Below are 26245 nucleotides of genomic sequence, written 5' to 3' on the forward strand. Positions count from 1 at the left end.
GAGGAGAGGGTGCCCCCCCACGCCCCGCCTTCTGCTGTGTCTGCAGGAAGCCCCTGTCTTGCCCAATGGCTCCTATGACGGCAGCTCCCTGGTCAAGTCTTCAGGGAAGCTCATGCTGCTGCAGAAGATGCTCAAGAAACTGCGGGACGAAGGGCACCGTGTGCTCATCTTCTCCCAGGTGAGCTGCCAGGCTCCGCCTCACAAGGAGGTGCGGCTTGAGCTCTGTAGGCAGTGAGGGGTGGGCCCTCCAGGCGCAGAGTCCAGTCGTTTGGGATGTCGGGGGGTGGGGTGAAGGAAGCACTGGGAAACGAAGCCCAGGTGGACAGGCCCCCACGTCCTGCCAGCCTGGCATGCACGGTGAGGAAGCAGCCGGGGCTCCACCCCGTGAGGCGAGAGCGGGAAGCCCGCGCCCCGGGGTGTGCCTCCGGCCGGCGGCTGTGGGGCTGGCGGAGTGAGCGGCCCAGGGCTCCCTGGGTCAGGTACGCTGCGGGGGCTGCCTGCCTCCCCGCTCTGCAGGCTGCGCTGTCCTTCCCCAGCTGTTGTGGGGTCTCCGGCCAAGGCCCCCTGGGGGTCCTTGCTGTGCCGCAGCCCCTCAGGCAGATCGTGTTCCTGCAGATGACCAAGATGCTGGACCTCCTGGAGGACTTCCTGGAGTACGAGGGCTACAAATATGAGCGGATTGACGGTGGCATCACGGGGGGTCTCCGGCAAGAGGCCATCGACAGATTCAACGGTACCCGCCCACCCGAGGCTCTGGGTTGGGACCCCAGGAAAGCAGACCCGTCCTTAGGTCCTAACAGCTGCCCCTTAGTTTGATGCTAAAAGGAATTCATTCCATGGAACCTTCTGAGAGCCTGCTGGGGGCTGAGGGGCCCGGTCGGTAACACCTGTTCAGGACCCGGGAACAGACAAGGACAAAGGCAGAGGGAAGGAACGCACCGCCTTTGTTACTATGTGGAGCCGGCTCCGAGGGGCCGGCCGGCCTGCGGGCTGCCGATGGGCACCAGATAGGCCGCTGGTTGTGAGCAGTGCAGGGCAGAGCTGAGTGCTTCCCACCTGACGGAGAGGGGGCGTGGCAGGGCCGCATGCCCCCAGGCGTCCAATGCTCTGTTCCTGCCCTAGGCCGGCGAGGTGAGGGTGGGGAGGCCCGGAGGGCTGTGGCGCAGGGAGGGGCCGCTGCACCGGGCGCCTTCGTGGCCGGCCTGCAGCAAGAGGCTTCCTTTCCCTGGGGTCTGTGGCTGCTTCTCGGCTTCCACGCTCAGAACAGGGCCGGGGCTGTGACCCTGAGTGGTCCTGGGGCCCTCACAGCATCCTGGGCAGGGGGGACACGGAGGACCGAGCGCCCCAGCGCCTTGTCTGGGGCCCTGCCTGTATTTGCAGGCTGTTGGCAGTGTGGTCTTTGTCTGTCGGGGCTTGGAAAGCCGACTTCCCTCCCCATTCTGGCCCCTCTTGTCGGGTCAGGGCTCGTAGTGCAGGGGGGCCTGGGGGGCTCAGGCGGGCTGCTCTGCCCCCCACCGCAGCCCCCCTGGCTTCACTGCTCTGATGGGGGTGGCTCTCGTAGCCTGTAGCGGAGCAGAGTCCCCTTCCCTGCTTCCTCCTGTCTCCCGCCTGCCCCCGCTACGCCCCCCCCCCCCCCCCGTCTGCTTCCACCTGTCCCCGCCCCCTCACTCACCTGCCAGCACCTGCCTCTCCTCTTCAGCCCCTGGGGCCCAGCAGTTCTGCTTTCTCCTGTCCACCCGGGCGGGTGGCCTGGGCATCAACCTGGCCACGGCGGACACGGTCATCATCTATGACTCGGACTGGAACCCACATAATGACATCCAGGTCTGTGGCCCCGAAGCCCAGCTGCTGAGCCCTGGGGGCCCCCCCTCCCATGTCTCAGGACATCACTTCCTCCCGGGCCAGTCCTGGGGAGTCTTAGCCCCCAGAGGGGCCTGGGGTGGTAGCGGAGGCTCTGCCCACCCCTCCAGCTCCTTGTTGCACAAAGGAAGAGACAGGCTCAGGGAGGGCGGGGATGTGTCCAAGGACCCACAGCGGTCTGTGTGGCTGCCAAGCCCTGGTCTCCCTCGTCCCCCTCAGGACCACGGCCACGGGGGGAGGCAGGATGAGGGGTCAGTCACGAGACTCAAAGGGGGCCAGTTTGGGATGGGACAGGAGAACAGAGTGGGGGACAAGGCCTGCTGGAGTCTGGGGGGGGGAGGAGAAGGAGGAGGAGGGAGGGGCAAAGGAAGCTGGTGGGGAGGTGGGGAGGTTGGGGGCTGTGGGCGCAGAGACACACCCTGATGTCCCCTGGCCGCCCACCTGGGGCAGGGACACACACACACGGAACACGTATGCTCTTGGGGGCACATACACAAGCTCGTCTTGTCAGTGTGGATGCGCCCACGCACAGTCACCCCCGAGGTGTCATTACGCTGGGTAACATCCGGCAGCAGCCCAGAGCACAGAGCCTCAGCCTCACAGGGCACAGGGCAGTGTCGGGTGCTGCTGCCCTCGCAAGGTGGCCGTGCGCCTCCAGCAGCCCCGTTACCGGCTCACGTCCAGGGAGGCGCGGCGCCCCTCCCCCCACGATCCCATCAGGGCTCCGTGTGGCCTCTTCACATCCCCCACGCTGGCCGCGCTGCCCCTCGCACGCACCCCCGCCTACCCGCAGTCACGCGGAGTCCCGCCTGCCCAGGCCCCCAGGCCCCCAGGCCCCTGTGAGACTGCACGCGGTCAGGGGGTGAGCACGGCGACCCGGGGGCGCGCACATCCCCACACCAAGTCCCATGGCCTGTCCCTCTCAGCGCATGCCCCCGAGTGCACGTGGGCGCGCTGCCCCCGCCCCGCGTGGGGCCTGGCCCTGTGCCCCCAGTGCTCAGCCGGGCCCCCGGGGCTGAGCGGCCGGTCGCCCCCAGGCCTTCAGCCGCGCCCACCGCATCGGACAGAACAAGAAGGTGATGATCTACCGCTTTGTGACGCGGGCCTCGGTGGAGGAGCGTATCACACAGGTGGCCAAGCGCAAGATGATGCTCACACACCTAGTGGTGCGGCCCGGCCTGGGCTCCAAGTCAGGCTCCATGACCAAGCAGGAGCTGGACGACATCCTCAAGTTCGGCACAGAGGAGCTCTTCAAGGATGACGTCGAGGGTGGGTGGCCAGGGCGACGAGGGGGGCTGCGTGAGACACACCCGTTCCCGGGCCTGCCCCGGCCTCCAGCCCCTCGGGCCTCTGCGGCCCCCTCCCTGTCTCCTGGCGGGGTGGGCCAGGCCAGCGCCCTGTCTCTGGGCACTGCCCCCCGCCAGCAGCCGCTCCGCCTCTGCCCTACAGGCATGATGTCTCAGGGCCAGAGGCCGGTCACGCCCATCCCCGACGTCCAGTCCGCCAAAGGGGGCACCCTGGCTGCCAGCGCCAAGAAAAAGCATGGCAGCACCCCGCCAGGTAGGGGCCACGCCCGCCGAGCCCCCCCGCCTTGCTTCACCTGTTTGGCGTCTTGTCGCGTTCCCTGCCCGCCTCTCTAGCCCCCCGCTTGCGAGGTGGGCAGTGGGGCCGTCGGGGTGCGGGTTCGCCCTCTGGTCATCACGCTTCCCTGTGGCAGCCCCACGGGAACGCTGAAGAAACATGGTTAGGAGTCCCCGTGGGGCCCCGCGGCTGGACCGGGCACCCCCGTCTGTCCCCCTCTGAACCCTGTCTGCTCCCAGGTGACAACAAGGACGTGGAGGACAGCAGTGTGATTCACTATGACGATGCGGCCATCTCCAAGCTGCTGGACCGGAACCAGGATGCCACGGATGACACGGAGCTGCAGAACATGAATGAGTACCTGAGTTCCTTCAAGGTGGCGCAGTACGTGGTGCGGGAGGAGGATGGCGTGGTAAGTCTGAGGCCCCGCCCTGCCGATTGTGGCCCCGCCCCCTGCAGCCCCGCCCCCTGCAGCCCCGCCCCCTGCAGCCCCGCCCCCTGCAGCCCCGCCCCCTGCAGCCCTGCCTGGCCACAGCTCCGCCCTCCCCCTGCCTACAGCCCTGCGTGGTGCTCCTCCTGCTCCACGCTCAGGGCCAGCACCAGGTCCTCCTGGGCCACTCCCTCTTCCAGGACATGCCATCGCTCCATCTGTCACACCTGTCCACCCAGCAAACCCCTGTGGTCCCCAAAGGCCAGCTCCTGGGTCTTTCCTCAGCAGACCCTGGGTGCTAATTTTCCTTCCACATGCCAGTTTTCCTTTTGAAAGCAGAGCTCCCGAGGGCAGAGCTGGGGCTTATTCCACTCTGTACTGCACTGCCTGGCACAAGGGCAGGAAGGGCTTGGGGAGCGAATGAATGAATGAATGAGTATGGTGACCATGGTGGGGGCTGGAACCTGGGCAGATCAGGGAAGGCTTCCTGGAGTAGGCAGGCTTTTCAATTCATCCTTGAGCCCCTAAAATGTGAGGTGTGGTGGAGGCAACATGAGGCCTCCCAGTGTGCGGAGGTGCCCACCAGCTGGGCACCCCCTTCCTGAGCCCCTGGCACCTGCGTCTGCTGCTCACCCACCTGCCGGCCCCATCCTCACCGGACCCCTGGTGCCTGTGTCCCCAGGAGGAGGTGGAGCGGGAGATCATCAAGCAGGAGGAAAACGTGGACCCCGACTACTGGGAGAAGCTGCTCCGGCACCACTATGAGCAGCAGCAGGAGGACCTGGCCCGCAACCTGGGCAAGGGCAAGCGGATCCGCAAGCAGGTCAACTACAACGACACATCCCAGGAGGACCAGGGTGCGTGTCCGGGCTCAGCGGTCAGAGAGGGCCTCCCAGGGTAGGGAGTCCTCTGGGGCCAGAGCGCAGGGGCTGTGTGGGAGTGGCCTGAGCTGAGAGGGCTTCTCGGAGAAAGGGGGCTTGGGGGCGGGGGGTGGGTTGGGTGTTCCGGGAACAAGATGGGTAGCGGGCCAGGGACTTCACTGACAGCGGTGTGGCCGCGGGCAAGCTCAGCTTCCCCGGCTGTGAAACACGGTCTGACACCTTATGAAGTGGTGTTGGGTTGCCGGGGTTTTTAGGGGAGCTCACAGGAAGGTGCTTTCCACGGTCCCTGCTGGTGGGCCGGGGTGTGGGGCCTCGGGGGGCTGCTGCTCGCACAGCTCACTCTGCGCCCCCGGCCGGGCCCCCCAGAGTGGCAGGACGAGCTCTCGGACAACCAGTCTGAATACTCCATTGGCTCCGAGGACGAGGATGAGGACTTTGAGGAAAGGCCGGAAGGGCAGAGTGAGTCCGAGTGCTGGCGACCCAGGGCTGGGTGTCGGGGAGCGGGCGGCCAGCCTGGGCCACACTGGGGCACCCGGACAGGCCCCAGGGCAGCTTCGGAGATGGTCCTGGGGGGGCCCAGCCCTGGGCGAGTTGGCGGGGAGGGGGTCAGGGCCCCACCGAAAGGTTGTGGCGACAATCCAGGTGGTCGGCGACAATCCAGGAGGCAGCTGAAGAGTGACAGGGACAAGCCCCTGCCGCCCCTTCTCGCCCGCGTCGGGGGCAACATTGAGGTGAGGCCCGGCTGCACCCCCACACCCCCAGCTCCTTTCCCCCCGATTTATCTCGTCCCCCCTCAGAACAAAGAGCTCACCCCCGCTGCCACCCCCGGGGTTCGGAGGACAGATGGGAGGCAGGAGGGCTGGGTCTGCCCAGGGTCACACCAGGTGGGGGTGGGGCTGGGACAGACCCTGGGGCTGGCTCCAACCTCTGTCCTGCCGCAGCGGGGGGGTGGGGGGGCGCCTGCCTTCTCTGCGCCCTCTGCCTGCCTCCTGCCCCGTGCCTTTCGTCCCGTTCCTGAGCTCTCTGCCCCCCGCCCCGCTCCCCGCCCCTCCCAGGTGCTGGGCTTCAATGCCCGGCAGCGGAAGGCCTTCCTGAACGCCATCATGCGCTGGGGCATGCCGCCCCAGGACGCCTTCAACTCCCACTGGCTGGTGCGGGACCTTCGAGGAAAGAGCGAGAAGGAGTTTAGGTAAAGGGAATGCGGGGCTCAGGCTGCGGCCGTCCGGCCCGCAGTGGCCAGGCTCCCGCTGGGCGAGCCCACACGTCCAGCAGTGTTTCTGCTCCTGCCGGGCTCAGGGTGCCTGGGCAGTCACTGCCGTCCGGTCTCTGGGTGGCCAGGGTCCAGGCCTAGGTGGAGCTGATTTCCAGAAAATGCTGACCGGCCACGTCTCTAGAGCAGCTGTGTTACCGGCGGCGAGAAGGGTCTGGTCATCAGGGGCGAGGGCTGGCCGAGGAGGTGCCCCTGCCAGGGGAGGCCCCTCCGCCCCTCCCTGGGGGCCTGAGCCAGGAGGCCCGGTGGGGAGGCAGGGGTTGGATGACGATTCCAGCCAGGCGGTGTCCCCGGGGGTCCTGCCAGCCCTCGCAGAGGGTCCTTGCCGGCCCCCCACTCCCTGAGCCCCAGTCCCCCCCACCCCAGAGCCTATGTGTCCCTCTTCATGCGGCACCTGTGTGAGCCGGGGGCTGACGGCGCCGAGACCTTCGCGGACGGCGTGCCCCGCGAGGGCCTCTCAAGGCAGCACGTGCTCACGCGCATCGGCGTCATGTCGCTAGTGAGGAAGAAGGTGGGTGAGTCGGCCTCTGGCGGACCCTTCCGGGGGGCTGCCCAGCGGCCCTGGCATGCTCCTGGGGGGTCAGAGCACGGAGGCGAGTGCCTGGCTCGGGCCACACGGCTACCCAGGGTCTGAGCCTTCGGGCCCGGCTCAGAATGGCTCTCCGGGTGGTGGTCTGGGGGTGCTGGAGACCAGGATGGCAGGGCCCAGGGCACAGGGAGACGGGCTGGCGTGGGGGTTGGCGCAGGCGTTTGTGGTCAGAAGTGCGTCTGGCCTGGCCAACCGTGGGCTGAGGTGGCGTCTACCCTAAGCCCAGGACACCCCCAGTCACACTGGTAGCTCGGAGGCCCTTCCATCTGAACTCTGACCACCGCCCTCCCTCCGCCCCTCTCCCCGGCCCCAGGTTCAGGAGTTTGAGCACGTCAACGGCAAGTACAGCACCCCCGACTTGATCCCTGAGGGGTCGGAGGGCAAGAAGCTGGGCGAGGTCATCTCCTCGGACCCCAACACGCCCGTGCCCGCCAGCCCCGCTCACCTCCTGCCTGCCCCGCCGGGCCTGCCAGGTCTGAGCTCGGATGGGGGGCGGGGCGCCTGGGTCACGGGGTGGTGAGGCCGTGGCAGACCCCGAGTCCTCCGCACACTCCACAAAGGGCGGCCTTCCCCCCACGAAGCTTCTGTCTGCAGACTTGCTGCTCTCCGGAGAGTTTTTCTCTTAAATGACAGCTCTGAGGTGTAATTCACACATCACAACATTCTCTTTCGACAAAGTGTGCTGTTCTAGTGTATTCACAGCGATGTGCCACCATCACCCCTGTCGCCCCCAAAACAAAGACGTCCCTGTTAGCAAGTCACTCCCCACTTCTCCCCGATACTCCAGCCCTGGCACCTGCTCACCTACTTCCTGGTTCTCTGGATTTGTCCGTTCTGCACATTCCTTATAAATGAAATCATATAATATGTGGTTCTTTTTTTAATCCTCACCTGAGGACATGCTTATTGATTTTAGAGAGAGGGCAAGGAAGGGAGAGAGAAACATCCATCCGCTGCCTCTTGCACGTGCCCCTCCCGGGGACCGAACCCACAACCTAGGCACGTGCCCTGACCTGGAATTGAGCCCACGACCTTCTGGCGTATGGGGTGATGCGCCAGCCGCCTGAGCCACACGGCCCGGTCTGTGCCGGGCTGCTTTCCCGCGGCGTAATGTTCTCAAAGTTCATGCGCGTTGTGGAATGTGTCAGCACCTCGTTCCTTTTCGTGGCTGAGTAATATTCCACCATGCAGACAGGCCACATCCTGGTCATCCGCTCGTCACCTGATGGATTTTGGGTGGTTTCCTCTTCCTGGCTGTTGGGAACAATGTTGCTCTGAGCATCTGCATTCCAGTTTTTGTGTGGATGTGCGTTTCCATTTATCCTGCGTGCGTAGCTAGGGCCAGACTCCGTGGGTCATGGGGAGTAGCTCCCTGAGGAACGGCCACCCTGTTTCCACAGTGGCCATGCCATTCTGCTGTTCCCAGCAGTGTGAGTCCCAGCTTCTCCACCTCCTTGCCAGCACGTCACCTGACTTTGTGCTTAAGGCCCCGCCCCCCCTCGTGGTCCCCACTGCAGTTTGGATTTGCTTTTCCCTGATGGTGAAGCCAGTGAGCGTCCCATGTGCTTCCTTGTGCCTCTTCTGTGGAGAAAGAGCTTTTCAGACCCTTTGCCCCTCCTCAGTCGGGTTATTTCTCTCTGATATCTCTTTGCTGATCGTGTTTATTTGGGCAAAGCATCTTCTCTCAGTTGGACCTCTCAGGCCTGGGGTAGCTCCTCAGGTGACAGGTGAGGCGCTGCAAGGGCTTGGTGCCTCCAGGGACGTCCTGCTTCCGGGCACGGCACGCCCCCTGGAAGTGGACACTCCTGGGCTCGCTTCCTGGCCCTGTGTGACCCTGCAGGGCCGGACTTAGGCGAGTCGCGTGCCCCGTGAGCCCGTTTCCTCATCGGCGCTATGGATGGGACAACGCCCACTTCCCAGGGTCACTTGGGGCACACGAGTCACTGCCGTTTGGCGTGTTGGGAACTGAGTTGGCGTGGAGGAGGCCTGCGGCCTGCCGGCGCCCGGTGCAGGCCCCCCGCCCCCCGTGTCCTGCCTCGCTCTGTGCCTCCAGGGGGGTGGCCGTGTGGTGTGCGGCCGGCCTGTCAGCCTGCTGAGGCCTCGCTGGGCCCGAGATCCCCCGCGGGTCCCCACGTCGCAGGCCTGGTGTGGGCTCTCTGGCTTACCTGGTGAGGCTGAGGTCCTGTCTTTCTCCTGGAGGCGCCTGGTCCGGGGGAACCTCCTGAAGGCCTGGCCCCGCCTCTCCCTCGGGCACCCCTGCCTGAGCCCTCGTGCCTCACCTCTTTCCTTTGATCTTTCAGACAAAATGGAAGCCCAGCTGGGTTACATGGACGAGAAGGAGCTGGGGGTGCAGAAGCCAAAGAAGCCTCCAGAGGCCCAGGTGCGGGTGGCACCGGTGTCTGGGCCCCTGGTATCTGCGAGGCGGGGGCGGGGCCTGGGCACCCCTCAGGCTTGCCCGGAGCTTCCCCTGGCTCCAGTCGGGGCTCGTGGGTTTAGAGGACCCTGTGGGGAGCCAGGAGAGGGGTGCCAATCCCAGAGCCCATTCCTTGCCCTCCCCTCCTGTTGAGGCCCTAGCCTGTCCCTCCCCAGGCCCTGCCAACTGCCCTGGACAGAGCAGAGGGCGAGGACAAGCCCGAGAGCTCAGATGGCAAGGAGAGGGCCCGAGAGGAGCGCCTGGAGGAGACGGAGAAGGCCCAGCCCTCCCCGGAGCAGCTGCTTAGAGGTGAGGCCTTCCCTCGGTCACCCGCCCCCAGCGCGGCACCCGGCCTCATCCGCCCGCCCAGGGTCAGAGAGGGGCCTGCGGGCAGCTGCGCTTCCCCTCCCCGGGCCGCGTGGCGCGCTGTGCTTGCTCCGTCCCAGGGCGTTGGGCCCCGGCGGGAGCCAGGACGCACGCAGGTCCCTCCTCGCGGGCTCTCCCTTTTCCCGCCATGCACAGTGTGGCAGCGGCAGGCTTTCTTTTCAGTAGTGGTTTCTAACTCAATTTGCATGCGAGTCTAAAAACACAAGTCTGTGTGGTATTGTTTCCATATGATATTGTTGAAACCTGCTTTCTGGCTTCGTGCGGTCAGATTTTGTAAACACCCACGTGTGCCTGGGAAGAATGTCTGTTCTGCAATTGCTGGCTGTCGGGTTCTACCTCGAGAATGCTTGTGATGCTGCTCGTATTTTTCGTATCCTTACTCATTTCTGGTTTGCTTCGGTCGGTCAAGTCTGAGAGACTTGCGTTAAAAACCTCTCATTGCGGTTGGGGTTCATCTGTCTCTCCTTGTGGGTCCAGACTCGGCTTCATAGGGTTTGAGAGAGACGAGGTTGTTAGGTGCATGTTGGTTCGGGTGTTTTACATTTTCCTGATGAAGTGTATCTCTAATTCTTCTGCAGTGACCTTCTTATCCCTCCCGATACTGTTCTCTTTAAGGTTTATTTAGGCTGATTTGGGTTCATCTTTTGTTTAGTATGTACTCAGTATACGTTTCTATCCCTTTAGTTAAAAAATATATATAAATACCAGCTTTATTGTGATATAATTCCCATACCACACAGCCCCCCCATTTACAATGCCCCGATCCATTGCTTCTAGGATACAGAGTTGTGCAGGCATCAGCACAGTTAATTTTAGGACATTTTAATCACTCCAGAAAGAGACCCCATACCTGTCGGCTGTCACTCGGCACTTCCGCCTCCCCAGCCTCTGGCAGCCACTGACCCACTTCCTGCCTCTGTGGCTTGGCCTATCCTGGACATTCCGTGTAAATGGAATCATAAAATACATGCCCTTTTGCACCTGGCTCCTCAGTATCATGTGCTCAAGGTTCACCCACGCTGTAGCGCGTTTCAGGACCTCATTTCTTTTTAAGGCCCAATCACGTTCTGTTGTGTGGAGACGGACCACGCCTTGTTTATCTGTTCATCAGCTGGGGGACGTGTGGGTTGTTTCTGATTTTTGGCTTCTCTGAATAATGCTACTGTGGACGTGTGCACGCATACCTTAGCGTGGACGCGGGCCCCAGTTCTTTTGGGCGTGCATCGGGGGGTGATGCTGCCGGACCGTTTGGCGACTGTGTCCAGCATCCTGAGGGACGGCCGATGGTTTCGGGCAGCGGCCGCGCCGTTTCCCTTCCCACCAGCAGTGTGTGGGGGCTCCGACTCCACGTCCTCGCCAGCATTTGTTGTCGTCTGTCTTTTTGGAAGGCAGCTCTGCCAACCACTAGCCCGCCAATGCCGCCCATAGCATCTGTCCTTTTGATTATAGCCGCCTTCGTGGGTGAGGAGTGCGCCCTCAAGTGGTTTTGATTTGGATTTCCCGTGTGCATAAAGAACGCTGGGTATCTTTTCATGAGCTATTGGCCTTTCGTGCGTCTTTGTTGGAAAAATGTCCTTTCAGATCCTTTGCCCATTTTTAAACTGGACTACTTGTCTTTTTATGATTGAGTTGTAAGAGTCCTCTGTAGATACATGAACCTCGTCAGAGATATAATTGGCAGATATTTTCTTCCATTCCTTTCCTTTTAATCTACCTGTGAAGTAGGGTTTTCGGTATATCTCTTGTAAACAGTGTAGAGCAGGATTTGTTATTTTAAATATAATCATGGAACCTCTGCCTTGGAGCCGGCTGCCTTGATTCCTTTACTTTTATCGGAAGAGCTAGGCATTCGGATGAATCGCTCCCCTGTGATTCTGTGCCGTGTGTCACCGTTGCCTTTTCTCCTTTTCCCTCCTCCTCCACCATCGCTCGGGCCGACCGAGCTCCCTCTCTGCTTCCCTTCCCCCTCACCTGCTTTGGAAAGTCCGCAGTCAGCTCTGCTGGTACGTCTCGGGCTTTCCCAGGTGCCCCCCCGAACGCCAGGAGCCCTGTGACAACGCGGGCGCTGACCCGCTCTCCGTCCGCCGTCCATGTGCTGCTGCCCCGTCTTTAGTCCCCACGCTTGCTCTAGTGCCTGTTTCTAAATCTTTACCCCTCCTTTAGATATTCCCGCAGTCTCAGCGGTTTTGTGTTCGCTGATTGGTTCATTGTTGCTTTGTTCAATGTCCTTCTTTCTAGAGGACAGAAAGTACCCTTCCCTGGGACTTGCCGCCAGCTTCGGTGAATGGCAAATTGTGTGTGTGTGTGTGTGTGTGTTCTTTTTCTCTTCACTTTTGACTGATAGCAAAATTCGAGGTGCATAAGGGTTTCCGCCGCCACTTGGAGATGTTACTCCTTTTGTACCCTGGCCTCCGTTGAGCCGCTGAGAAAGCCCACTCCCCGGGCCCTGGCTGCTTTCTGAGGACATCTGCCTTTTCTATCGACTCTAACGTCAAAAGACCACGGGGGCTGACTCCAGCTCCTGCGGGTTGGAGGCCTGAGGCCCCGTCTCCTCGCTGGCTGTCAGCAGGGGCTGTTCTCGGCACCCACATGCGGCCCGTGTGCCCTGGGTTGGGCCCTCCCCCGTAGGCAGCCGCGGTTCAAGGCTCCGGTGTCCTTCTCTGTGACGCGTCCAAGCAAACTCCGCTTTGAAAGGGCTGGTGTGGCAAGCCCAGGGCCAGCTGGCTGATCCCTCTTTTCAGGCCTTCTGTGCCCTATCATGTGACCCACTCATGGCATGGACTCCGGCACGTCCACAGTCTGTTCTCCAGGCCCAGGCTGTCCTGGGGCATCTCAGAAATCTGCAGTGAAATGCGGAGTGTTCACAGTTGTCTATTTTTTAAAAATATTTATTTATGTATTGTTGGAAAGAGGGAGAGAAACATACATGTGGCGAGAGATACATCATCAGTCAGTTGCCTCTTGTGCACCTCCTACTGGGGACCTGGCCCGCAACCCAGGCATGAGCCCCGCCTGGGGATCGAACCGGCGACCTTTCAGCTCGCGGGCCGGCACTTGATCCGCTGAGCCCCACCAGCCAGGGCAGTAGCTGTCTATTTTACGCCGAGAAGTTTTACTTGGCTTTTCCGGTTTCCTTTATTTTCCGTCTTGCCTTCTCCTGTGGATTCTCTCTGTTTCTCTCTGGTGTGTAGCTCACTGTTTTGACTTTCCGCCAGTGTCTCTTCACCAGCGATTGCTTTGTCCATGGGATCCCCTGTTGCCTGCCTGGCGGGAACGTTCCCCCTCTGTTTCCAGAAGCCCAGGCCCCGCAGCCCCCTGGTGGTTTTGCTGGGCCGGACTGGACTTTGCGGTACCGCTCTGCAGCGGCGGGGGCTAGGCAGACCCGCGGCCCGCGTGGCCTGGGTGTTGGATGTGGAGACGTCCCCGGTGCCTGGGTCCGCGTGCGAGCCAGGCTCCCTCTGCGTGGCCGTGGGCCTGCAGGCGGCCCTTGCGCTCTCAGCGCAGCGGGACGGTGCCATGGGTGTAAGTCCAGTTTTCCGTGCCGGTGGGGTTTGGGGCCTCGTCCTCCCTGGCTGGGGGGCGGGACCCAGCCTGAGCCCCGAGGCCTCTCCATGGTGTCCACTCACCTCCTGCCTGGGCCCGGCTCCTGCTTCTCAGCTTTGCGTTTCCTTCTGTTTACGGCGCCTGACAGTTTCCTCTTCCTCTGGGAGCTCACGCGCGTGTAGCTTCCACGTGAGAGCGTTTGCTGATGTTTCCAGGCGTCCGTAGGGGGTTCTGTGTTCCGTGACGCCAGAGCTTTGAGTGCTGCGGTTACCGTTGGGGCGCGGAGGGGCTCAGGGGCAGGAGTGCTGCTGGGATGGGGATGAAGGGGGGCGGGGTACTGATGGTGGGGGGTCCGGACCCCCGGCCCACCTCCCCTGAGGAGGCTCCTGAGGGCCCGCGTGGGCCTTGAGTGAAATGATGGGTAGGGCTCTGTGCGTGGCTCCAGTGGAGTTGGAAGGCCACCGGCCGAGTCCCTCTGCTCTTACCGGACCCCCCTGCGCGCGCCCCCTGTGTCTTGCAGAAGATGTGCTCCCTGAGAAGGAGAAGATTCTGGACAAGCTGGAGCTGAGCTTGATGCACAGCAGAGGGGAGAGCAGCGATTTCAGGCCAGGTCGGGCTCTTGCGTGTCCTGGGTCCCCTGGTCTCTTGAGGGTGGCGTCTGGGCCCTTTTGGGACTTCTGCAGCCTGCTGGCCACTGTCCCCTCAGCGTTAGGTCCTGATTGGAGCTGGTGGGTAGGACCTGGGACTCGCCAGCCCCGCAGGGGACAGACCCCCCTCCCCAGACCCCTCCTGTGGCCCAGCCACTGCTGAAGAGCTTGGTCCAGAGCCCCTGGGGCTCAGCTGGAAGCCCTGTGTACCTCTTGGTGCTGGAATGTTCTGGAACAGTTGTCCTATGATCAGACCCCTAAGGCTGTGCTGCTGTTCTTGAACATAAGCTGCCCTTTTCACGAGCCCTGCCCCCACCCCATTCCCAGGTGGTCCTGACAGGGTGGGGTGAGGCACCTGGGCCAGGAGCCAGTGCTGTCTGCTGAGACGGGGGCCGGGGGCTGCTGGCTTGTCCACATGGACCCCCTCTGTGCAGTGAGCCCCTGGAGGGTGCGGAGATGTGTGTCCGCCTGCCTGTGGGTTCCCTGCGTTGGGCAGAGAGACGCCCCTGGGCAGTGCCTCTTGGATGGATGAGTGAGCATGGGCCTGTCCTCCCACAGACGACACCAAAGTTGAGGAGAAGGAGCCCATTGAAACACAGCAAAATGGTGACAAAGAGGAAGATGAAGAGGGAAAGAAGGAAGACAAGAACGGGAAGTTCAAATTCATGTTCAACATCGCAGATGGGGGCTTCACAGGTATGGGGGTGAGGTGGTGGGCAGAGAGCGGGGGTGGCTGGTGTCACAGCCCTCCTGGCTGCGTGGGTCCTGGGAGTCTGGGCAGATGGTTATTTTATACTCAGGTGTGAGTGGTTGATAGGAGTCCACTGTATAACCTTTTCTAGTAACACTGAACCTGTGGGAGAGGGAAGATGGTAAGCAGGGAGGACAGGCTCTCCAAGGCCCGTCTTTGTGAGGGACTGGGGGCACCTCATCCTGTCCCTCTGGCTGCTTCCTAGAGCTGCACACACTGTGGCAGAATGAAGAACGTGCCGCCGTGTCCTCGGGGAAAATCTACGACATCTGGCACCGGCGCCATGACTACTGGCTGCTGGCAGGCATCGTGACGTATCTTTGGCAGGGCTCTGGCCTGGCCCTTCATGGACCCTGGGGAGTGGGGGCGGGGCACAAGGCGTGTGGAGGAGGAGTCAGGAGCCGGTGCCCTTGACCGGGCCCAGGGCCCTTTCCTGGTGACGAGGGTGATGCTGATCATGACAGCGATAGGAGCAGCACGTCCCTTTACCCCCAACACTCCCGCTGGCCCCACAGCAGCTTTCCACGAGGGGCGCCGTCAGCCCCTTTCTACAGAGCGGGAAGCGGATGCTCAGAGAGGCCGAGCGACTTGCCCAGAGATGCACAGCTAATACGTCACAGCCCCTCCCTGTGACTGCACCGCAGATGCTCCTGACTCCCCCACGGCGCAGACCCCACGGGCCCCCGGGGCAGCACCCGAAGGCTGCCGCACGGCCGCGAGGGCTGGCATTCACTCACTCACTCACTCGGGCTCCTGTTCTACCCCTGTCTGTCACCTGCCACGTGCCAGGCGTGGAGGAGGCAGCTGTGAACAGAGCAGCCCCCAATCCCTGTCCCTTCCTACGCGGCCAGGTGGCGAACACCCCACGTGAGCCAAGGGCGGGCTTCAACGGAACCCGGCAGAACAGGCGCGAAGGGGCTGGTGGGGCAAGGGTAGCGCTTGCAGTGGGATGGGTAGAGAAGGTGACATTTGAGCACACACCCCCCTGGAGGCTGGAGAGGGCCGCACAGTGACCTGGGGACAGACCACGGCCAGCCGGCCTTCCCGCCAGCCTTGAGTGGGGCTGGTTGCCGTTTCGGGAGGTGGGGCGCTGTGGGCAGGAGCTGGCGGACCACTCCTGCCGGGAGCCAGAGAGCGAAGGTGTCGGGTTTTGCGGAGACACCCCTGTAGTCGGGGTTCTGAACCTGCTCTGGCCCCCGCCCCCGCCCCGTGGCTGGGTTTGTCCTTAACGGCACCCACCCAGGCACGGCTACGCCCGCTGGCAGGACATCCAGAACGACCCGAGATACATGATCCTCAACGAGCCCTTCAAGTCTGAGATCCACAAGGGCAACTACCTGGAGATGAAGAACAAGTTCCTGGCCCGCAGGTTCAAGGTCAGAGGCTGCGGGGGAGGGGACTCCAAGAGGGGCAGGTTAGGGAGCTGGCGAGCAGCAGCCCCTTCCCCATATATCCGGGCATGGGCCAGGCTCTCTCCACGGGGGGTCATTGAGTCAGTCAACTAACGATGCTGGGCCCTTGCCCTGGGTGATGGCGCAGAGGGCCCAGCTGGGAGAGGGCCCCAAGGCGTGGCCGGGGTCAGGTGAGGACGAACTGCTGTGTGGGATGTGTCCTTTCTCCTGCCTTTCTGCCCAGAGCCTTGGCCTGGGGGCGGGTGGGTGCTGATGGAGGAGGGGCCAGGCTGAGGCTCAGTCTCCCCTCCGTCCTTGTCCTCCAGCTGCTGGAGCAGGCACTGGTCATTGAGGAGCAGCTCCGGAGGGCCGCGTACCTCAACATGACCCAGGACCCCAACCACCCCGCCATGGCCCTCAACGCCCGCCTGGCCGAGGTGGAGTGCCTTGCGGAGAGCCACCAGCACCTGTCCAAGGAGTCCCTCGCCGGGAACAAGCCTGCCAATGCCGTCCTGCACAAGGGTGAGCGAGCCGGCTCCCCGCAGGCCGCACTGTGCCCCTTCCTCCTGGGGTGCCCGCGGGCCGTGGGGCCGGGGGCGGGGCGTCGCGTCAGCCCCGAGGCCGGAGCCCCTGGCCAGGATGCGCCCGACTGTCCGTTGTCCGGTACCTCAAGCCCGGAGAGTATGCTTTAAATACGTTATCTCTGTGACCCTCCTAACGTCCTTGAGGGGTGAGCTTCTTGACCCCTTCTTAAAGATGGGGGCACCGACACTCAGGGAGGTGAAGGCATCGCCCAAGAGTTCCAGGATTCCGACCTTTGACTCTCGTTCTCCAAACCCTCAGGAAGCTCTAGGCTGTTCTGGGGAGGGACTCCCTGGCGTCACTTGCGCCTGCTCTGTCTGGGAGAGGCTTCCTGAGGCTGCTCGGCCTGTGGGCTCCCCTGCCCTGTCCGCAGCGGCGGGTGGTGGCTGCAGGCCTCCCTGGGGTTGGGACACGGTGGGGCCCAGAGCGAAGCCCAGCGTTGGCTCAGGGGGTCTCGCCCTCCTCTCTGCAGCCCGGGGCCCCTGGGAGATGCAGTGAGGAGCCCCGCTCGTCTCCCTGGTGGCAAGTCTCTGCTTTGCAGGCCTGGGAGGGTCTGCGAGGTGAGCCCCGCGCCCCAGGGGGTGCAGTGGCACGCGCTGGTCAGCGAGCGCCAGCCGGCCTGGGCGCCGCGGCCCCTCCACGCCTGCCCCTCCCTCCCTCCCGCAGTCTTGAACCAGCTGGAGGAGCTGCTGAGCGACATGAAGGCGGACGTGACGCGCCTGCCCTCCATGCTGTCCCGCATCCCCCCGGTGGCCGCCCGCCTCCAGATGTCGGAGCGCAGCATCCTCAGCCGCCTGACCAACCGGGCCGGGGACCCCACCATCCAGCAGGTCGGCGTCCAGGGCTGGAGCTGCCCTCCCGCACGTCCTACGCGTCCCGCCGGGGGGCTCGGGGCTCGGACGGTGACCTTTAAACCTGAGTCCTTGCTTCCAGGGCGCTTTCGGCTCCTCCCAGATGTACAACAACAACTTCGGGCCCAACTTCCGGGGCCCTGGACCGGGAGGGATTGTCAACTACAACCAGATGCCCCTGGGGCCCTATGTGACTGGTAGGTGCCCGCCTGCTCCCGGGCAGCATGCACGGGGCACCCGCGGGGCCCCACCGGCCCGCCCCCGCCCCCAGCGAGCCGAGGTCTCCTCTCTTTCTGACAGATATCTAGCCGCCCTGTGACTTCCCTCTCTTGCAACGCTCATTCCCAGCTGAGGTAAGGCCGCTCCTGGACGCCCCAGGGTCCCCTGTCCCCTCTTTGGTTTGGCAGGTTGGGCCTGGCCAGAGTCAGTCCCGGACCCCGTGCCTGATTCACGCCCCTCAGCTGTGGGGTCTTCACGGCCTCCGGGGGCTCTGAGGGTCTGCCCGGGGACCGTCCTGGGGCCAGTGTGTCTGCCCGGGTCTCGAGGGGCTCCTGTGTGTACACGTGTGTCCATGGCAGTGAGCCAGGGACCACCGCCTGCCCGCCCCCGCCCGGAACCCAGCCTCCTCTCCTGTCTCTGCTGCCCTGATGCTTAGTGGGCAGCCCAGGACCGTACCTCTTGTCCTGCGCCCACGCCCTGCCCAGGACCAGGCGGTGCAGGGTCGGGGTGGGGCCAGGAGTGGGGCACTTACTCCTTTGCCCTGGCACCCGCCACACCCTGTCTGTCCCATAAGAACTTGCTCCAGGGTGGAGCTGCCGGGGGAGCGGGTCTCCAGACTGGCCGCCCCCGGGGGCCACCTGTCCCTCGGGCCGTCGCGGGCGCTTTGGGAAGTGTTGGCCAGGGAGTCCCCTCTGATTGCAGCTGCCCGTGACAGGGAGCGGGCGGGTGGGGTGATGACAGGGTGTGGGGTGTCTCCCACGACGGAGACCTGACCGCCCTCCTGTGTCACCTGTGACCTGCCTCCCACAGCCACGCCTGCCTGGCCACCGGCCTGACCCCTACAGGAGAGAGAAGCTGCCGCCTTTTTAGGAGCCGTGGTCACCGTGCGACAGAAAGGGAACCGGAGGGATGCCATCACGTGGCGGGCGGGGCCCAGCCCGGCTGCGCCAGAGCCCGGAAGTGCCACCGCACCATCACCCAGGCGTCTCCCACAGTGTCACGCCCACACCGCACGGGACGCGCCCCTGGACCACCGTTGCCGCAGCGACTTCTTAGAGGAGATTTCGTTTATTTGTACATCTTTTGCACTTTCCTGTTGAAGACTTGAACCCATTTGTCTAGATAAAAGTGGAGTGGCGTACGGAGGAGTCAGGCCTGCGGCTGCGTCTGTCCTCGGGCCCCGGGCCGGACGGAGCTCCCGGAAGCCCCGCCACAGCCCTGGACGTGGCCCAGCTGGGACGACGAAGCGTCTGCCCCGGAGCTCTTGGTGCGCCTGCCCCCTGTCCCTCTGCTCTGCCCCCGGCCCCCGCGGGGTCCCCAGTGCCAGGCGGGTCAGGACTGGGGGGCAGCTGCCCAGCCCAGCGGTGGAGACGTGGCTGATGCCCAGGTTAGGGCAGTGCACACCGTCGCCCCTCCCTGCCAGGGCTGGAGGTGGCCACCAGGTCGGCGCCGTCTCCTTGGGGGAGGGGCCGTCAGCAGGTGTCTGCGCTGGACTCTGTCAGCGTGCACCGCTGGCGGCGGGGCAGAGACCCCAGCATGCCCGCAGCGTGGGGTGCGGGGCCCTCACCTCGGCCCCACCCACATAGCGGTCAGGGGCGGGCAGTTGTTAGCATCGTAGCTGAGGGGTCACAGCAGCTCGGAAGGTGGCCCGGGAGCCCGTGGCCCCGCCCGTGCCCTGGGAGGCTGTCCCACCACGTTTAGGTCTGCGGAGGTGGAGTAGGCAGGCCACCCCCCAGAGCATGGACTTACCCCTGTTTTTGTCTATGGCGAGGCTTTGATCCAGGCACTTGTCACCCTGCGCACGGCCGCCGGTGCCCTAGATACATTCTCAGAGGGCAGAGCTCCGCCTGGGGGCAGGCGACGTGCCCTGCCAAGTGCCCCAGGTTTCCTGCCTGTGTCCTGGCCCCCCTCTGCCTGGGGGGTGGTCTCATGTAACGGCCCCAAGGGTGGGGTCAGGGGCGGGCCAAGCCCAGCCTGTCCGTCTGACGCTTGACCTGGATTTCGGAGCCTTGGGTTTCCTGGGGTTAGACCCCTGTTTGAGTGACAGGCAAGTTGGGCCTGCGATGGGGGTGCCAGTAGAGGGTTGGGCTCAGCCCCCTGGGCCAGGGCTCGGGCAGGATTTGGTGGCTCACCTTGGGGACGACGGGGCGATTGGCCGGCCCTCACAGAGCCCTGGACGTCCTCATCTGTAAATGGCTCTCTCTGACCCTGGAGGGCTGGACCCCCAAAGCCCCTCCCGTCCAGGCGGCCGTGTACTCCATCCCGATCCAAACCTCCTAGGCAGACCCCGGCCTGGCATTGTGGGCGGCCGGGGTGGGGCGGGGCCCGAAGTGGCCTGCGGGTTTCCGGGACACACAGGCGTCCGCGGCTGACCCTGCCCCCAGGACTGGCGAGGTCCGCCCCGCTCACTGTGGTTCACGTGCGTGTGTGTCCCCCGGTCAGTGCCTCCCTGCAAAGACTCCCGGCTCAGGCCACAGGTGAGGTGACCTCCACGAGCCCCGCTCCACCCAGGGCCCGGAAGTGCCCCCTTCCTGCGGCCAGTCTCGTTGGGAACAGGGCTGGCCTCCCTGGCCACGGCAGGCTGGGAGGCACGTGGCAGCGGGACGGGCATCTGCGTTCCCTCTGCTCCAGCTCCAGGGCCTGGGGCCCCTTCCTTCCTCCCCTTCCTCCTAGGGGGCCTCTGTCCCCTCTGTCCCTCCGTCTCCACACCCTTCCCCCGCCTGGCCAGTGTCCCCTGGGCTCTCCTCGCTGGGCCGCAGCCAGGCCCCCACAAAACACCCGGCCCCCGCGCTGCTAGTACCGAAAGGGGCTCCGCTCTCTGTGACCGGCACCCCGAGGCCCGGGAGGGGCTGAGGAGCTTTGGGGAGTGAGTTTCTGCTAAGTGCTTTGGGAGAGAAAAAGGATCTTGAGAAAGTGTTCTTCTTGGTTTATCCGTTATCTCCGCCCCAGGCGGTGGCCGGCGCCTCCAGGCCGCGTTTGGTTTTCGCTGCTGGCAAAAGGAGGGTTGCGGTGAGCAGTCGCAACCCCGACGTGCCAGCCGGCGGTTTTGTTTCCAGCCACCTTATTATTTAAACCAGTGCCGAGTAGGCTTTCTGTTGAACCGCCTTTGGGCCGCAGTCTCCGAAAGCGTGGCCTGCTGTGCTCCCCGGCAACCAGGGGAGTTCGGGTTGGACTGAGGAGTCCGGATGGCCCCGCTCCACACGCCTGCCACGGAAGCCCATCCCCAGATCCTGTGTCAGGAGACCTGCCCTGCAGGCCACCTTCAGAAGCTCCTGTTTTCTGCAAATTGCGACCGAGGTCCTGCTGGGGCCCACAGCTGGTCCAAGTGCCGCCTCCACCAGGGGCCCCTTTCTAGGGGCCTCGAGCGGCTCCCCGGTCCGGGCCGGGGGCTGGCCAAGTCTTGCCCCGGTGATGGCTGGTCCTCGTTCCTAGGTGTTGGGTTCCAGGGCTCTTGTGGGCCTGGCGGGGCTCAGGGACTGGGGAGCAGGCGGCCCGTGGAGCGTGGTGGCCGGGAAGGGGTCTGGGCGGGTGCGGGGGCTGAGGTTCCGGCCTGGGGTCACCCACCGCCCCTGTGGCTGTCCTGTGCCCCGCACCGTCTTCACGGAGGGAGTCGGCTCAGCCCCATTTTATATTTCCGGAAGTTTACAGGTTGTGGTAGATCAGCCCAAAGTCATTGGCGTTGTTTTGGATTTTTTTCTTAAGTTTTTCAGATTTTTTTTTAAACAAAGTATTTTTTTAGGTGCGATAACCCAGAAAGGGCCCGTCGGGTGTGTGTGTGTCCTGAACCCCGGCCACTGAGATGGGAGCCTGAGCCCCTGAACCTGGAAGCAAGGGAGGGGACCCCCACCCCAGCGGCGTCTGGCCAGCGGAGGGGCGGGGCCCCTGGCCCCGGGGCAGCCCCCCGCCCACCGATGGGCTGGGGACGCTGCGGGTGGGCTGGAGGGTCCCAGCGGGGAGGGTCCCGGCTGGGGGATGGGGCTGGAGCTTCAGAAGCTGAGTCCCTACTGTAAGTGGCGACCTGTCCCGCCCTCGGGAGGACGTGTGGGACGCGCGACAGTCGCCAACACGAGCCCCTTCACTTTGTACTCTGCGTGTATGTCTTGGTTTTCTGTGTTTTAATAAATCCTTTGGGAAAGGACCGAATCCGAGTGTTTTCTGGCGGTTCTCGCTCATCTGGCATGGGGGCGAGGGCGGGGGGCCGGAGGGGGTGGAGGGGGAGCGGGGAGCTGCCTGAAGCCACATCCTGCCTGAGAAGACACGGCCTGATGGGGCTCAGGATCTCGCTGGGAACGAAGGGCACCCTGAGGAGGTGCCTCCCCCTCCCACCTGCACCCCTAAACACACCCCACTGACCCCCTCAGGCCCCAGCCCGTCCCCAGAGGACACAGCATCCTCCCAGCAGCCAGAGAGCGTGTGTTGGGAGAGATGGGGATGGGGGGTCTCGGTCCCCAGTCCCTGCCCTCCATGGCCCGTCCCTCCCCACCACCCTTGGCCCCAGACTTTGGGGGCCATGTGCTGAATGGTGGCCGCCCTCCGCCCCGTCCCCACAACTGCCCAGCCCTGACCCGAGCGCCGGAAAGGAAGGGAGCGGGAGGCCGAGGACCCGATGGGCGTGGGTTTTATTGTCATTCCATAAATACGGTGCCGGTGTCTTGGAGAGTTGTTTGGAAGCGCGAGGTGGGCTGTCTCGCCTGCGGAGGGGGCGCAGGCAGCGGAGGAGCCACGGTCATCGAGGGAACCGGGCGAGAGAGAGCGCGTTGTCGACGGACAGAGGACAGAGGGAGCCCACCGCCTCTGGCCACGGGTGTCAGGGGCCAAGGCTGGGGCACGGGGTTGGCGGGGGCAGGGCGGATCCAGCCCTGGGTCCCGGGCCAGCCTCATCCTGTGTTGGGCACCCCCAAGGGCAGGGCCAGAGGCGGCGGGAGGCTGGCCCACCTCCGGGCAGCGCCCAGGCCGCTGCCCGCCCGTTCGGGGCCACCTTGCCTGGCTCTCCCCTTTCTAGGCTCTGACTGCCCTTGCGCTTCCCCCCAACTTCCTCTCCCCTCTCCAGCTCCCTCCTAAGCAGGGGCTGTCCCCCAGAAAGCAGAGCCCCATCCTCCCTGCCATGGCTACGGAAGAACAGGACACCTCAGACCCAGGCTGAGGCCGCTGGGTCCTGCCGAGCTCCACCCTGGGGGCCCTGGTCTCCCTCTGTCTGGCCAACGAGCAGCCAATGGCTCGGCCTTCCCAGGTGCGGCTTGTGTGGCAGCAGTCCCCGCCTCTGGCCTGCTGCCCTCTGGCCCCTGTTGCAGCAGGGGGCGGCAGTGGGGAGGGGCCCGGCCGCTCTCCCCAGGGAGGGGTGGGTCCGACGCAACGCCCACCAAGGGCCTGTCCACGGAGCAGCGCCCTCCCCACGCCCGCGGGGTGACGTTTGTAGGAGACTCATGGAGGAGAGCCCCGAAGGCCCGGTTCACAAGGAAGGGGAAGGTTTTAGACTCTGGGGTCTGCACAAAGGTCAGGGGTGAGGAAAGCTGTCTGCCCGCCCCCCTTGCCCCTGAGGTTCTCTCCAAGCGTCCCCGGGCCTCGGCCCCGCCAGGACTGCGGCAGGCCCTCTGACAGCGGCAGCCTCGGGGGCGGCGGCGGCTCTGGGAGCAGGACCCGCTTGCCTGCCCCCCGGGGCGCGCGTCAGGCTGTGGGGGTGCCCGGGGGGCCGGCTGTCCGCCCTGCCCTTCCTCTGTCCCCAGTGTCCTGCCGGCTGGGGGGCGCTGTGAAAGCGACATCCTCCCTTTCCCAGGGTGTGGGGCGCCCCGGGGTGGCGCTGCTGCCCTTCTGCCTGGATCCCAAGCTCTGAGCAGAGACACTTAGCACCTCGAGGGGGCCAGGCCAACCCCGCATGACCTGATGCCTCACAAGGGCTCCTCTCTGTAGGGGGGCTCCTCTCTGTAGGGGGCCTCCCGGGGCCTTTGCCTCCGCGGGGGGCTGCTGCTGGGTGCATCCTGAGGGCTGTGAGCCTGCTCTCCCCAGACCCCAAGGCCACCGGGCAGAACGGACACCGGCTCCCCCGCAAGTGGTCAGCAGCCACCATCTAGCTCAGCACGCACAACCCCGGGGCCCCCTGGGGCAAGGACAGAGGGGCAGCGGACTGGGTGCCTGGCAGGGAGGGCAGGTGAGGCCCTGGAGGGACCGGGGCTGGAGCCCACTCCACAGGGCCCCCGACCCCGGGTGTGCCGACTGCCCCAGCCGGGGCCCATCTGCTGGGCAGGGAGCAAGATGTGGGGCGATGAACTTGAAATCAGACCCCCAAGCTTTTCGCGGGTCCCAAACTGCAGAGCCAATCTCCCGGACCCCTGCCCGTGCCAGGCAGGGAGGAGGCAGGGGTCAAGGGATGGCAAGAAATGCCCTCAATGACCCCCTAGGGCGGATGGCGGTGCAGAAGGGGAGGGGCAGCATCTGAGGTCGGGCCCATCGGAAAGTACCTGGAGCCCCTGGTCAGAGGGAGACCCCGGGGGAAGGCCCAGCCCCTACGTCCAGGGCCCTGCAGAAGGGCCACAGGAAGACCGGGCGGGGCTTCCTCTTCCCTTCCCCCAACACCAGGTGGGGGCTCTCGGCAGAGGAGAGGCCGGCCCTGCCTGCCCCCAGGCCCCGCTGGTCCTCCTGGCCTGGACTCGAGGGGTCCCCAAGAAGGACCTCGGCTGGGAGAAGACGTGCTGGTTTCTTCTTGGAGGGTGAGCAGAGGCCGCAGGCTTGGGGGGAACCCCTCGACCTCCGTCCAATCATCAGTACCGTCTCCCCGGCACAAGGTGGGCCCCGCGGAAGCAGTGGATGGTGTGTTGCAGCGACTTGTGGGATGTTTTCCCGATGACATCTTGGCGCATTGTTTTCTTTTTGATGCAAACCACATTCTTGACTTGGCTTCAAAACAGCTTAAGCAAGCGGACGACAGAGAGACTGGGGGGGACGGAACGTGTCCGGGCGGCAGCGGGCATCTTAGGACCTGTAGTCCTTTTTGCTGTAGGGTTTATTGCCCAAAATACTATCAATCTCGTGGACGATGGAAGACGACAGTTTGGGGAGGACCTGTGGGCCGAGACAAGAGCAAATGAGAACGCAGCCCAGCCGGGTGCCAAGCGGGGGGCGGGGGGGCCGCGGGCAAGGGGCTCCCTGACCCCCGCCCCGCCCCGCCCGCCTGCCAGGCCCGCCCGCGGGCCCGTGCACCCGATGAGCCCCAGCTGAAGCAGACAGCCTGCGCGGCTTTTGATTCGCGGCCGTTTGGGGCGGAGAGGAGGCCTGCCCTGGTTTATACGTGGCCCCTCAAACTTCAGACCCTCCAGGACGGCACAGAGCGCGGACCCCATGGCCAGACCCCTGGCTTCCAGCCCCTGAACTGCCGTCCCCAGCCCCCCGCCACTCATCTTCCAGGGACATAACCCAGGCGTGTCTCTGACACGCTGCTGCACTCCCAGTGTGTGGCCGGTCCCGCTGGCCCTCGTTCCAAACACCCAGGGTGCACCCGCCTCTCCCCTCTTCACCACCATTGTCACCCCGTCCCCTGTTGTCACTTCCCAGCCCATCTTCCTGCTCCCCAGTGCCCCCACGCGGCAGCTAGAGACAGGGGGGCGCTTTTAAACCCTAAGTCAGGCCATGGCCCTGCTCTGCTTGGGGCCGCAGGGCTCCCACCTCACCCGTAATCACCACCGACATCCTCAGAGGACAGCGGTGTCCCGGGGTCTGCTCACTCCCCTCCGCCCCCGCCCCGCGGGGCTGGGCTCCCGGCCCACGCCGCCCTTGGGCCTTCCACCGGCCGCTCCTGCTTCCTGCTGCCTGGGCCCTTCCTCCCCAGAAGTGGCACAGCGCAGTCCTCAGCCGCCAAGCCTGCGCTCCCGCGCCACCTCCTCCCCAGCCCGCCCAGACAGCCTGCGCCCTGGCCCGCGGCTCCGCCTCCTCGCCTGGCAGGGCGCCCTGCCCTCGCTCTTGCTACCCCCACCCACAGCGTTTATCTAGCACCTGCTCTAATTCCCTTAATTCTCCCCTTCCACGTTTGCTGTCTGCTCCGGCTAGAACGCCCGCTCTGACAGAGCAGGGCTCCTGGGTGGCTCGCTGACAGAGCCCACGTGCCCAGCACCGTGCCTGGCACAGAGTCGGTGCTCAGCAAATCCCAGCGGGACCCCGCTCACCTGTATCGCTCCGATGTTCTCCAGGAGCTGGTCAGCGCTGGAAGCGCCCAGGAGCACGGAGCTGACCCCCTCGTTCCTCAGGCACCAGGCTGGGGGCGGCAAGGCCAGCGGTCAGGGAGGTGCACTCACGGCAGGCACCCTTGCTGGTCTGTCCTGCCCTGCCCACCTCGCACCAGAGGCACCCAGCATCCGGGTCTGGGGGCTGAGGGTGCCTGGGAGGGGCCTGACGAGCCCATCCTCAGCAGCGCTGGGTGCGGGGTGCTGAGGGGACCTGGCACAGGCTGACCCCCGGAGGTGAGGTGGCCCCAGTGCTCAGGGACCCCCATCCTCTCCCCATGAATGTGGGACCCCCTCACCCATGGCGGGCTGATAAAGGCGGTGGCCCAGGCACGAAAGGCTCCTGACCCTGCCCCCATCCCCCAGTGCTCTTACCTGAGGCCAGCTCCCGCCACCCAATGCCCTCACTCCCCGCCCGGGCCTGTCATCTCTGGCCAGCGCCCCCCCCACTCACTGCCCCCTCCCCTGCCCCGTCACCTATGGCCAGCTGCGGGAGGGTGCAGCCCAGACGCTCCGCGATGGCCTGCAGCTCCTTCAGCTTGGCCTGCTGGCGCCGGCCCTCCTCACTCAGGATCTTGTCCTTTAGCCACTGGTAGCCCTGGTTGAGGGAGGGGAGAGCACAGCCCACGGGTGAGGGCGG

At 64.7% G+C, this 26245-nt stretch overlaps 2 protein-coding genes across 7 annotated transcripts in view; one reads left to right on the plus strand and one right to left on the minus strand.

The window, feature by feature from the left end:
* CHD5 (chromodomain helicase DNA binding protein 5) overlaps positions 1-18227 on the plus strand; it is a 53268-nt gene extending 35041 nt beyond the window's left edge. Inside the window, exons 20-42 of the mRNA XM_054583322.1 lie at positions 47-178; positions 616-733; positions 1700-1824; positions 2898-3129; positions 3310-3420; positions 3681-3853; positions 4554-4728; positions 5119-5211; positions 5395-5483; positions 5808-5941; positions 6389-6533; positions 6925-7084; positions 8912-8991; positions 9201-9333; positions 13475-13564; positions 14160-14297; positions 14558-14666; positions 15596-15728; positions 16070-16265; positions 16992-17155; positions 17259-17373; positions 17477-17529; positions 18206-18227. Coding sequence (XP_054439297.1) covers positions 47-178; positions 616-733; positions 1700-1824; positions 2898-3129; positions 3310-3420; positions 3681-3853; positions 4554-4728; positions 5119-5211; positions 5395-5483; positions 5808-5941; positions 6389-6533; positions 6925-7084; positions 8912-8991; positions 9201-9333; positions 13475-13564; positions 14160-14297; positions 14558-14666; positions 15596-15728; positions 16070-16265; positions 16992-17155; positions 17259-17373; positions 17477-17484 — 2853 coding nt within the window. The 3' untranslated portion in view covers positions 17485-17529; positions 18206-18227. The remainder of the gene's footprint in view (positions 1-46; positions 179-615; positions 734-1699; positions 1825-2897; positions 3130-3309; positions 3421-3680; positions 3854-4553; positions 4729-5118; positions 5212-5394; positions 5484-5807; positions 5942-6388; positions 6534-6924; positions 7085-8911; positions 8992-9200; positions 9334-13474; positions 13565-14159; positions 14298-14557; positions 14667-15595; positions 15729-16069; positions 16266-16991; positions 17156-17258; positions 17374-17476; positions 17530-18205) is intronic.
* A 4467-nt stretch (positions 18228-22694) lies between these two features.
* Positions 22695-26245, minus strand: part of KCNAB2 (potassium voltage-gated channel subfamily A regulatory beta subunit 2) — a 70051-nt gene continuing 66500 nt past the window's right edge. For all 6 annotated transcript variants that reach the window (XM_054583883.1, XM_054583891.1, XM_054583904.1 and 3 more), the window contains 3 exons: positions 26083-26203; positions 25549-25637; positions 22695-24451 (listed from right to left, as the gene is read on the minus strand). In XM_054583883.1, the coding sequence (XP_054439858.1) occupies positions 24362-24451; positions 25549-25637; positions 26083-26203 (300 nt within the window). In that variant the 3' untranslated portion in view covers positions 22695-24361. The remainder of the gene's footprint in view (positions 24452-25548; positions 25638-26082; positions 26204-26245) is intronic.

This window comes from Pteronotus mesoamericanus, unplaced genomic scaffold (assembly GCF_021234165.1).
Source record: "Pteronotus mesoamericanus isolate MK-2021 breed Mesoamerican mustached bat unplaced genomic scaffold, CSHL_Meso_final contig_1193, whole genome shotgun sequence".
Taxonomy (NCBI): Eukaryota; Metazoa; Chordata; class Mammalia; order Chiroptera; family Mormoopidae; genus Pteronotus; species Pteronotus mesoamericanus.